Genomic DNA, 12,649 nt, shown 5'->3' with positions numbered 1-12,649 from the left:
CTGCACCTTTTTTTTTTTTTACTATTTATATGTCTTCAATTAGGAACTATTTTCCAGCAATTGAATGTGATTCGCAGAATGTATGCAGATCATGTGCATTTTTTTTTCTGGTTCAAGCATCAGGTGAAGATACTTTTGAAAATTTGAAGATATGTTTGGAGAAAGTAGGTGTATGGATGCAAGAAAATAAAATAGTACTGAAGTAGTGATAGTGGGGGGGGGGGGGGGAAGTAGATATGACAATAGGTGTTTCTTGCATGCTAGGTGAGCAATATGTTCCTGTGAAAACACAGGTGAAGAGGTTGTGTGTTATTATCAACTCTTGGTTGTCCTTTTAAGAACAAATTGGCCAAGTTGTAAAATCATCTTTTTTTTTTTCAATTATGGATAATTAGTAAATTGAAGCCCTTGATTTTACAATGGCTCCTGGGGCAGAGAAATATCCAGTGTACCTGAATGTAACTCACCTTGAGCTACTACTGAAAAAGGTGTGAGCAAAATCTAAATAAATAAATAATAAATAAATAAATAAATAAATAAATAAATAAAGTGTGATATTGACCAGGCTGGATTATTGTAATGGGTTATAGTTAGGGATATCTAAGTTATGTTGTCAGGCCTTATAAGTAATTCAAAATTCAGTGACATAAATGATCACAGGTATGAGAATGTGATGCTGCTACTTCAGCAACTACATTGGTTACCAGTGACATATTAAATACAATATAAAGTGTTGACTTTATCAAATTTTACATCAGACAGTAGTACATTGGTACTATCACAACCAGTGCAGTTATATTGTCCTTCATGGCAGCTGAGATCTGAGAACATTAAGGGGACCTTTTTCTAAGGTGCACTAATGGATTTGTCATGTGCTAACAATTAGCGTGTTAGCCATAGTAATCTAATCAGCATGCTAAATCCATTAGCACTCCTTTGTAAAAGGACCCCTAAGCAACTTTGAGTGGTAGAGTTGAGTGCGCTAAATTATGTGGAAAATAAAACAAGAGCTTTCTCAATTGCCAGTCCATCATTATGGAACAAGTCCCCTGGTCATTTGTGGCTTTGTCTAACTTTGTTACAATTAAGAAGTTTTTGAAAACTCGTTTTATGCAAGCTTTTTCTGGAATTTGATGATGGTCATTTTACAGTTGGTGCTCAGGATAATTATAGAAGAACTTTTTGTGTTTAGGTTTATAGAGAAAGTAATGTTTTAAATGTTGATCTTATTTATATAGATTATTGTATGTATGTTTTATTTAGTTTTAGATGGGGTTTAAATTTTTAAAATAAAATAAACAAATGAATGGCATCTTTGTCAGAAAGGTCATAACTGATCTCATCTGTCAAAGAGCAAAGAAACAATTTCACTACAGAAGTTATCAGGCTATTGAAAAGAAAGTTCAATATCAATAATCACCCCCAGGATTTTTAATGAAGGAGTTGATGACATTTTGCCCTTGGAGGAAAGGGGAAATAGTGGACTACTCTGTAATCTATAACATAACCATGCACAGTTCCCATCCTTAAATTGGAGAAATGTTCTGAAGAACAGAAGACATGAGAAAAACCACCAGAACCTGTGAAGAAAGGAGAAACAGAATCTGCACAGCATTAAAAATATTTATTTAAAAAGCCAGACCAGCAAATGAGAAAACAAGTGTGAAATAAAGCTCAGCAATCACCTATATAAGCAAACCAGGCACAGGAATAGTTAAAGAAATATAAAAATAAACCTAAAGATGAGAAATTGATAATTGTTGCCCAGGGCAGGGAACAAGACACATTACAGTAAGCCTAGCAAAAAAGATAAATATGGATTCTGCAAAACTGGAAATGGTTACACATTTTGTCCATGGTACAATGTAATGATATCAGAAAGCTTGTATGTAGAAAGGTGCAACTCATCCACTGGAAACCATGTAAACACTAAAACCACAGCTCCTGGTTTCCCACAGCAGATTTTTCAAGATTCTGTGCCACATTTATCAAAATTCTGTAGCAATGTTTTGGAATGTTTTCATAAATTTGGACTAATCTGCATATTAAACAGTGCTAACTTTTATTTTACTTTATAAAAAAAATTGTTTTCTGACATTTCTTGTGTATCTAGTTAATGTATTTGTTTTATTTTTAGGGGATTAAGGAATCTTAGTAAACAATGCTAGAAAAAGAGAAGGGTATAGAAAATGAAGGTAGGAGATAGGGAACTGAGTCAGAGAGAGGCGAGGAGAGGTAGAAAGAATCATGAGGAAAAGGATGGTGAATAAAGGCAGAAGAAAAAGAAAGTGAAAGTATTATGGAATGGGAAGTTGATCCCAGGATCAGAAGGAATGAGGGAGGATCCACTGTTACATACCTCCTTCAGATCCTAATCCCTTCTCTCACTCATCCTCTGTCCTCACAAAGCCCCTCTAGACCCATCATTCACACCTTGCACCCCTCTTATCTCCACTGCCAGTTACTTTTGCCCTTTATGGTCTCCAGCATGCCCTCCACCCTCCATATTACCTCAGTCATTTCCTCCTCATCTTTCCTTCTAGCTGCTGCCACCATGCAGGACCAGCCCAAGGGTTCTGACACCATAGATAAATCTTCAGCCATGTGCCCCATCCAGGAATATCTGAAGGCCCTTCTCTCGTGTCCACCATCTCCTCTTTCCTAGCTCTCCCCAAATGTCCAGCCTCTCCCCTTCTCTATACTCCCTTTCCCTTCTGGGTCAGCACAGCCAGTGCAGGGCCTTGAGAATCCACACATGCTCAAGGCCTTACGTGTCTTGCCTCCTTTGAACTTCCTCTATTGAAGGGAGCATTGACCCATGCAGGTGAACAAGGCCTTGTGCTGGCCACATCAAGTCTTGTTTAGAGATGCCTAGTGCTGCATTAGTGTCACCTCCACATTGGTCCACCTTAGGCAGATGCCTAGTCTGCATGGTGTTCAAGACAGCCCTGGCACCATGATCATTTCATTCATTCTTCCTATCGCCCCCCCCCCCCCTCCACAATTTCACCATCCTTGTGATTCTCAATGATTAATTCTTCCTATGCATTCCTTTCCCCATCCCAGCAATCCCCTCACTCACACTATGCCAATTTGGGACTCTGAGGGCAATAGCAGTACAGTACATGAGGCTGCATTCTTCTCCTCTACAACCCAGGGCCCAAATGTCATGCTTTCAACGATTTGGAAGGCTAGCCTAATGGTTAGATCAGCAGGCCTAAGGAATGTGGGGGGTGAAAGTGATTAAGTAGCAGTGCATGGATAGAAGACAGTGGGAGACGTGAGGGCATAGGAAGGAGTGCACTGTGAAAGGTTCAAAGGAGTTTTGCTCAGAGAGAGAGGGTGAGCAAAAGAATGGATTAGCATTAGGAGGTTTATAATAGTGTATCATCCCAGGAAGCCAGAGTTCACATCTTGCATCTCCCACTGGCTCTCCTTGTAACCTTGGACAAATTATTTCATCTTCCAGTGCCTCTGGTGCAAATTGGAGAATAAATCCCCTTGGACAGGACAATAACTAGTCTACCTGCTTGTAATTCATCTTGAGCTTGGATTTAGTAAGGGTGAGCAATAAAATCTAAAATCCAGATGTGATAGAACTGACATACAGGCACCAGTGGAGGGACACAGCACAAGGCACTGCCAGAGATGCCAAGTCTCATGATTTAGAAGTGTGTCACACTCATTTGAATGCTTTCTCAGTCTCACATTCTGAGCCCCTTTTCTGTCCTCATCGCTGCAAAAATGTGGCTGATTCTATTTAGTGCTACCAACCAGACTAAAAACAATTTTTTTTCCCTAAGGAAGCACCAATTAGTCAAAAATGTTCCAGAATTATAGAGTATTAAGTAAGTTAAATGCAATTGATCTGTTGTTAAGGTCAAATGTTTAACTGTTTCATATGAAAAGAAAGGGTAGGGGTTAGAGATATAACATTGGAAAGAGAAGGAAGGACAAAGCGAAGTAGGAAGGATCAGAAAGAGAAAAAGAAAAACTTGGAAACAGCTTGCTGCAATTGATTTTACATGAGAATAGACTTATAATTGCCTTTTTGTGGATGTATTTTTTTTGTATCATTTGTATCTTTACACTGTTTTCAATAAAAATGTTGAAACATAAAAACAATTTTAAATGCACTTCGTATTTTCCTTCATATGTATGTACATGTTTAAGATAATAATCCATGCCATAGGTGCCCAACATTTCAATGCGATTGGGGATGCCAATCGCAATCCAAATTACTCTTTGCCGGACACAAATGAAGGAGTTTGCTCAATGCTGGAGCTGCTCAACACCCACTGAACCCACAGAGCTGGCTCCTATGGTCAAAGCCACCACCTGCACAGGTAAAATGAAACGCATGGTTACAAGGCCTTCCCACAGGCAGGAAGGGAGCTAATATCCATAATTTTGGAATTTCAAATGGGTTGTTTTGACTGCAGAGAAAGCAGGCAGAAATTTTCAGGGCTATTTTATTTTTAACCTGTGTCAAAACTTCCCCTATTGTTTTGCTTTATTTACTCCATCTGTTCAAGGAGGGGGAAGCCCTATTTAGCACAAGACTAGTATTAAGAAGAGCATTAGCTGCAAAGCTTAGGCAATAAAATCATAACATACGTTGGCTTCTGAGTAAGGTACATTCCCTGTCATCGTATGTATATTAAAAAGAAACCAAGTTGGAGACACTACCCCGTGCATATTGCACCAAACAGTATTAATATCGCAGGACAAAGTGGATCCACTAGTGTAGGGTTTACCAAGAGAAGCACTGACTGCTACACATGAGTACTGAATTCCTTCTAATGCCAAATATCACTGCATTGCATGACAAACTTAGCACTGTTGGGAGGCATGTGCATTCATTAGTGTACATTGTTTGTTTTCATTCCTTCAAAACTTTAGTGCACACAAAATTAATTTAACATAATTTAAACGTATGTGCTAACTTGCATAAGGATGATTTGCATATGCTAACTCCCCCCCCCCCTAAAATTAATGTGCAAAATGAACTGAAAACACATCTGAAAATTTGGGGAAAAGGTCAAAACCCAAAAATGAACCACAACTTTTCACTTATGCACAAACCTAACTTTTAGCACAGCTTTGTTCCTGCCCCCAAACTCCAGTTCTGTTGCCCATCTATCCCAACCTCCAGTGTGCACCTTACTCCTAAAACTCCATTCCCCTGCCCCCTCCCTCAGTTGTAGGCAGTTCTGCTAGCAGTGATTCTTGATGGCAAATACTGCTGGTGGGGCATCACCTTTCCCAGACTTTTTCTGCTCTGGGCGTATGCCTAGTAGGCCTGTGCAGAAATCAAGATCCGACTTTACAGCACATGGCAGTAAAAGAGCATGCTAAATACACAAAAACTGGGGATATATATATATCCTATGTAATAATTTTCACCTCCAACAGGATGTGCTTGGGACCGTGCCTGCCGGAAGTGGTCTGCTAGGCAGGCACGCACTGACCTCAGTGACATCAGTGACAGACAATTTGGCAAAGCAAAACAATCTGAGTGCTGGCCATTAGGACACAGGGTTGATAGGAGAGTTTTAAAAGACTGAAGGTACCGAAAGTGTTAAATGGGGGGAGGGGGGGAGTTCTGAACAACTGAAAGACATGAACATTTGGGAAAGGAAAACAATCTGAATGCTGGCCATTAGGACACAGGGTAGATAGGAGAGTTTTAAAAGACTGAAGGAAACGAAAGTGTTAAACTGGAGAAGGGGGGGGGGGGGAGTTGTGAATGACTGAAAGACATGCAAATTTGGGACAGGAAAACAAATTTGGGACAGGAAAACAATCTCAATGCTGGCCATTAGCACACAGGGTACATAGGACAGTTTTAAAAGACTGAAGGAACCAAAAGTGTTCGGGGGGGGGGGGGGGGGGGGAGTTCTGAATGAATGAAAGAAATGAAAATTTACAAGAGGAATACAATCTGAATGCCGGGCATTTGTACACAGGGTAGATAGGACACTTTTTTTAAAAAATGAAGGACGTGAAAGTATTACATCTTGGGGAAGGGGTCAGGAGGAAAGCGGTGGGGTATCTGGATACTGGGCGTTAGGGCCACGGGGGTACATAGACATTTGAAAGCCTTAAGGAACCCAAAGTGTGGGAAGGAGGAGGAAAAGGAGGGGAGGGAACGGGGTGAGGGGCATTAGGAACAGGGGAGGGGGCCCTGTCACACACTTTCATTCTCACACACACACTGTCACACAGACAGTCTCACTCTGTCACACACCCGCACATTCACTCTGGCTCTCTCTCTCAAACATACACACTCCCAGGAAAACCTTGCTAGCGCCAGTTTCATTCGTTCCAGAAATGGGCCTTTTTTTACTAATATATATATATATATATATATATATAATATGGTTTTCTCTAGAATTATCCAATACCAAAGAAATAGAAACCTGTTAGCAGCAAACTCAATCTTAATCGCTGACAGCAATTAAGATTGAGTTTGCTGCCAACAGGTTTCTGTTTCTTTGGTATTGAGTAAAAGAGCATGGCCAGGGTAGGTGAGGCACTGGGTGCTTGTCACATGAAAGCAGCTTATTAAGCAGTCCTTGGATGCCTATCTCATTAGAGTCACATGACAATTGCCAGCACAGCTAGAAGGAAGAGCAGCTGCAACAGTAGGCAACCTGTAAAAGCAATGAGTTGTGATGGACAGAGCTTAACATAAGTCACGAGGGAGCATTCGGTACAGAAAGGAGAGTCTTCAAACTGTAGACACTCACCGTATCGGCAGCGATACTGGCACACTCCATTTTTGCCTCCCAGAAGCTCCAAGAAGGAGTCAAAATAGCCGTTGACAGCCTCAAAGCCACCACGGATGGTCCCAATACCCCAGTCCCCAGAGTCGTCTTCCTCCTCAGTGGGTGGAGGGGCAGCAGTGCTGTTTTGGGCTATGTCCTCTGTACATTGACATATGTTCAGGGAAAAGCATAGCAGCACCAGCACTCTGATATCCAGCTTCATCATGTAGCTCCTTTCAGCTTCCAGCACCTAGTAAGGGTATTACAAGAAGGAGAGACAGGGAAGAGGGGGGATTCCTGTCAGCACAGCTCTTGTATACTCTCCAGGAGTTGGACTTTAAACACCACTGTGTTAAGCAAGCTGTGATCAGAGCCATAATCAGAAAAGTGAGGAAAACAAGGGGGACAAAGTTCAGACACACATAACTCGCTCTAGAGATAGTGTATAAAAGGTCTAATGAGTCAACGCTGACAAAATATAGCCTGCATTCATTAGTGAGAAGATATAGACTAGGGTCACTTGTAAGAGCACACAGGTCAAAGTCACCTATGAGACTGCACTGCCCACTTAAGCTGGGCTTCTGGGGGACTCAGGGGGCAGTTTTATAACTTGGCACCTCCATTTAGGTGCACCAATGCCACACACTGACCACCGATTCCATAACAGCATCTGTGCGCCAAGATGCCATTACAGACTACTACTATAAATCATTTCTATAGCGCTACCAGTCATACGCAGCGCTTCACAATTGAACATGAATAAAAGACAGCCCCTGCTCAAGAGAGCTTACAATCTAAATCAGGACAGACAGACAGGACCAATAAGGATAAGGGTAAGACAGACAGAAGGACACATAGGGAAAAGGACTATTGAAGAGAGGAAGACACAATAAAGGTTACGAGCAAGTGACAAGTTAGGAGTCAAAAGCAGCATCAAACAGGTAGGCCTTTAGCCCGGATTTGAAGGCGGCCAGGGATGGAGCTAGTCGTAATGGCTCAGGAAGCCCATTCCAGGCATAAGGTGCGGCGAGACAAAAGGAACGGAGTCTGGAGTTAGCGATGGTGGAGAAGGGTGCAATTAGGAGAGATCTGCCTAGTGAATGGAGCTCCTGGGAGGGAGTGTAGGGAGAGATGAGGGTGGAGAGGTAGTGAGACTACTAGAGTAAACCCAAATTACCACGCCAATATTTAGGCATGGCCATTTATGCAGGTGAATGGCAGACATAAATGGGCACATCTAAGTGCATCATACAACATGCATAACTAGAGAATGACACGGGGACAAAGTTTGTCCCCATCCCTGCTCCATCCCCCATGGGCTCTGTCCTCATCTGCAAAAGCCTCGAACAATTACGATTTTATATTTAGATCTTTTTATTAAAGTATAAAAAGGAATGTGCTGCGCAACTATTGTGTATAAATTACAAATAGAAAACAAAAATAACAGCAAACTGCTATAATAACCCTCCTCACCACCATCCTGTACCCTTCCAACCCCAACAATAGCCAATTTTAACTACCCAAGGAATCCCAATCCACCCTGTTAAAATGTCCAGGGGTACCAAAATACAACTCGTTCTGTATGCCCTAGAGGGGAGAAATATGCCCTATGAAGCACTGTTATGATTTTTTAAATCTGTGGATGAATAAGAAGTCATCAACAATCTCAAGATTCAGTCTAGCTCTCCTGTCTTCCACAGTCCTTCCTGCAATATAAGGTGTCTTCTTAGAAGATGTGATGATAGCAGGATATACAGGATCCCCCATGCAAAGTTTGCTAGTTGTGGCCAGCATGTTTGCTTGTTTTTCCAAAAAGTCAAAATATCATTGTCTGCATCACTCAAACATACATAACAGTCCAGTTCATTAACAGGCTTCAAAGTAGAAAATGACACAGGGCCAAAGGTTTGTCCCCATTCTCATGGGCTCTGTCTCCATCCCCGCCCTGTCCCTGTGGGCTCTGTCCCCGTCCCCATGGTTACTGCAGGTCCCTGTGTCATTCTCTATGCATAACTTATAATATTGTTACACTTGCAAGTTGAAGATATGCTCATAACCCACCCATGCTCCACCCACATATACAACCCCTTGCAGTTATACACTATGACACTTATGCAAGCCTTACATAAAAGCACTCTGTGTGTTTACACACAAAACTGCACATAAGCTTAGTGTGATACATAATCAACAAAAGGTCTCACCGACCTATCTTTTTTTTCCTTACCACTACAATAGGGGAAGCATATGGGATATGGGATCAGAGATAATCCCTGCCTGCATTAGTTCCTGCAAATGCATTCTTACATCAGACAGGTCACCAGGAGCTATCCTCCAAGACCTTTCGATGCTCTTCATCTTTTGCACAACCTACATCCCAATCTGACAATTAGAACACACTGGCTTGCTGTGCCAACTTCTGCTGCAATTGGACCTTCCAATCTGGAGGAATTGGGGAGTCACCAAATTGAACAACATTAGGGTCAATTCTCTGTACAGGCCCTCTCTTTGGCCCAACTTTCTGCACTGCCTCTACTCTGCTTACTATAGCTTTCTTAACTTGAGGGTATTTGAATAGGGTGAGTACACTTATTTTTTACCCTCATGAATACTCTCTGGACTTTCCCCCCATCCAGTGACAGTACACCATTTTGCACTAATAGCCCTGCAGGAAATCAGTCCTCTGCTGGAGCCTCAATAATTACTGTTTGTTGATGAGAGTAGCATCAACAAACAGCTACTTAACTCTTTAATGCCTCCAGGGGGTATTTACTTCTTTACCTTATTTTTCCCACCTGGTCTAATTCCTCACTTCTGTGCTCCCCCCCTGTAAAATAAACCTGTAATAACATAACACCTGGAGGGGAATACCAGTTTTGACTTTCCATAGCTCTCCGGTACACCTGTACTAGCCTACCAAACATATGTGAATTTGTTTCTAACAGTACCAGTGTCTGGGAGCCAGGTTGAGACTCTGGACACACTAACATCAGAGGCTCTAGCTTCTGGGCTATAGTCACTGAATAGCCCTTATAGTGGCAACTATTATTATTTAAGCCTCTGAAATCCGGTCTGTGCAAAGACTGTAACGGTATATAACACTTTAGCATCACAGAAGCTCCAGTACACAAGGGAGACTCGTGACCCACTATCCAATAGAGCTTAAGTAGCTACAATTTCCAATTGCATAAGGACACAAGTCTTAGGTGCCACCAGCCCCTTGGGCATAGAGGTTCCTGTCCAATGATTTAGTCAGGGTCAGCTGATAACATACATGGCTCTAGGGCACTCCTTCTCCCGGATTTGGGGAGGTCTGAACCCTCCCTGGCCCATCAGGCTCAGACCCCTACTCTCTTCCCACACGTAATGTTTATCAAATAATTTACTCTGCCTCCATGACAGTCCCCACACTACTCCTGGGTTGGCTGTATAGTAGTCATTCAGTTCACTCCCTTACTAAGGAACTCCCTCCCTTTTGGAAACCAATCCTGCTCTGCAAAGCAACCAATTTAGACTGTAATAGTCATGTCTTAAAACCCATCTTTAACTTAGGTAGGGAAACTTCAGTCCCAAGATAAGGTGGCGATGTAATTCATAAGGAAGGTGCAAGATAAGCAAGTACTACATGGTGTGTGCCTTCCAGGCATACACAAGATGGAGGAGGAACAGATAAGTGATTACTCTGAGATTAGTTAGTTATTGCAAGCTCTTTGCTCCTCTGCCAACTAATTGAACCTATCAGTATGAAGTGCACAGTGGGTCATAAGAATCAAATTTAATTCCACAGCCAACTGGAAGCCAGTGTTGATTAGCTATGAAGGAGACAGATATGATTAAATCTACAAACACCAATCAGAAGGAAGGCCATTGCTTTACAGTAACAAACTTGACTGGTAACAAGTGAATGTACTACCAATTTGATTTCTCTCAGTCCAACAGTTATATGATAGAATTAAAGAATGTCTGCAAATGCAAAATTTTGTTTGGGGATCTAGGGCAAGTGTATCATTGCTATTATTTAATGCAAAAGTTTTGAGTAGACATTCAAAAATGTGAATGCATTAATAAATATTTTTCTAATCCTTCTTTTTTGGGTTTTTCTTTCAACTCCAGTCACCTTTTCTTCCTCTGGTTATCTTTCCTAATATCTTGGTTGGGTGGTTGTTATTGTACACCACTTGGCTAGTTTTAACTAGCTCAGGAGCTGTATATAAAAGATTTTAATAATATTTTCTTTTTAAATACATTGTCTGCTTTGCCATTTATCTTTATTCTTTCCCTTCAACAACCAAAACCATTTTCTACTTTATCTTCTTTCTCCACAACCTTCTCTGCAATCTGTTTTACAGGCCAAAACGGGGTGCAGCTGCCAGATTACGCTGAAAAATAGGAGTACTCTCCCTCCTTTCTAGTCCTCTAATCTCCTTTGCCAGCTTTGAGCTCCATAGTCACACCTTTCACTATTGTCTTTCTCCATTATCTGTTAATTTTCTTCCCCATGTTCTTTCCTCTTTCACTTACTACTCCCTTATCACTTTCTTTCAACCTCCATTCCCTTCCCCTCCCACATTCATTTTCTTCTCTTAGGGGCCTTTTTACAAAAGTGTGCTAAAAATAAGTGTGCGCTAAATGCTAGAGATGCCCATATATTCTTATGGGCATCTCTAGTGTTTAGCGTGCACTAAAAATGCTAGCGTGCCTATGTAAACAACCCCCTTAGTTTTAACTTCAACCTTCAAGTTCCTTTCTCAGGCCAAGATGCACTAAAAAACCGTTAAAGCCCTTTCCTTACCGATTCCCTTAGCTAATCGGTAAGGAACGGGCATGCATCAAGGAATAGGAATGCAAATGAGCTGCTCGTTGTAGCTCACTTGCATTCTCTATTCCATCGTTAAACAGTCGGCCAGTCAGCCGGTCGAGCATGCGCAGAGCAGCCAAGCGTTATGCTGGCTGCTCTGCACATGCCAAGGATGTCCTTTATGGACGTCCTTCATTTTAAAAGACGCGCTGTGCCTATGGACGTCCTTCACTATATATATAACAGACGAGCTGTGCCTATGGACATCCTTTATGGACGTCCTTCACTATATATATAACAGACGAGCTGTGCCTATGGACGTCCTTTATGGACGTCCTTCGCCCCCCCCCCCCCGCATTGAAATGACAGCTTCCCGCAGCCCCGGCCTCCCCGCCATCCTCCGCACCCCCATGACCCCACCCCCGCTGCTCCCTCTCCACCCGCACCCCCCCCCTCCGTCTGCTACCGGGCCAGGCGCTCACAGCGCCTCTCACCGCCATGTGAAGGTGCTGCAGCAAGCAACAGCTGATCGATTCCCTTCAGACTTCCCTCCTTTCCTCCCTGGCCCGCCCTCGTCTGATGTAAGTTCCAACACAGAAAGATTGGTAGCAGCTGCACTAGAATACAAATGAGCAGGCACTCCTGCTACCCATGGCCCACTCTTCCCCACCCCCCAAAGAGAAGTACATACTCATTGTGGCTTGGGCAATTGTGGAAGAGCATTTGCTCTTCAGTAGCCAATGGGATAACCTCTGACAAACTACTAGTCACTATGAAAAGCAGCTATTTCCCATGGCTACTTTTGATTGATTGATCAATATCTGCTGGGTATAGATTAACAAAGACTATTTCATTTCTCTAATATTTATCAAATACATCCTTAGGAACGGCTATCCCATCTTCAGCCATCAGTTACAGAAAACTCATACCCTGAGCTTACGTTTCCAATTCCAGTGTGAAATGACATCTAAAAATAAAATACCACGAGAGTAAGTCGACATAAGCATAAGGCCACGAGATTGTCATACACGCACACTTTCTGTGGAGGAAGGTTATGATGCTTTTATATTAGACCACAGAGTAT

General features: G+C 42.2%; 1 protein-coding gene across 2 annotated transcripts in view; it reads right to left on the bottom strand.

The window, feature by feature from the left end:
- PLA2G12B (phospholipase A2 group XIIB) overlaps positions 1 to 7,093 on the bottom strand; it is a 47,989-nt gene extending 40,896 nt beyond the window's left edge. The window contains exon 1 of one of the 2 annotated variants that reach the window (XM_030203449.1): positions 6,753 to 7,093. In XM_030203449.1, the coding sequence (XP_030059309.1) occupies positions 6,753 to 6,996 (244 nt within the window). In that variant the 5' untranslated portion in view covers positions 6,997 to 7,093. The remainder of the gene's footprint in view (positions 1 to 6,752) is intronic. The other variant, XM_030203450.1, reaches the window with a different exon arrangement.
- Positions 7,094 to 12,649: the final 5,556 nt, after the last annotated feature.

Source organism: Microcaecilia unicolor, chromosome 5 (assembly GCF_901765095.1).
Source record: "Microcaecilia unicolor chromosome 5, aMicUni1.1, whole genome shotgun sequence".
NCBI lineage: Eukaryota > Metazoa > Chordata > Amphibia > Gymnophiona > Siphonopidae > Microcaecilia > Microcaecilia unicolor.
Note: the sequence above shows the minus strand (reverse complement) of the source record. Positions and strands in the feature narration are given on the sequence as shown.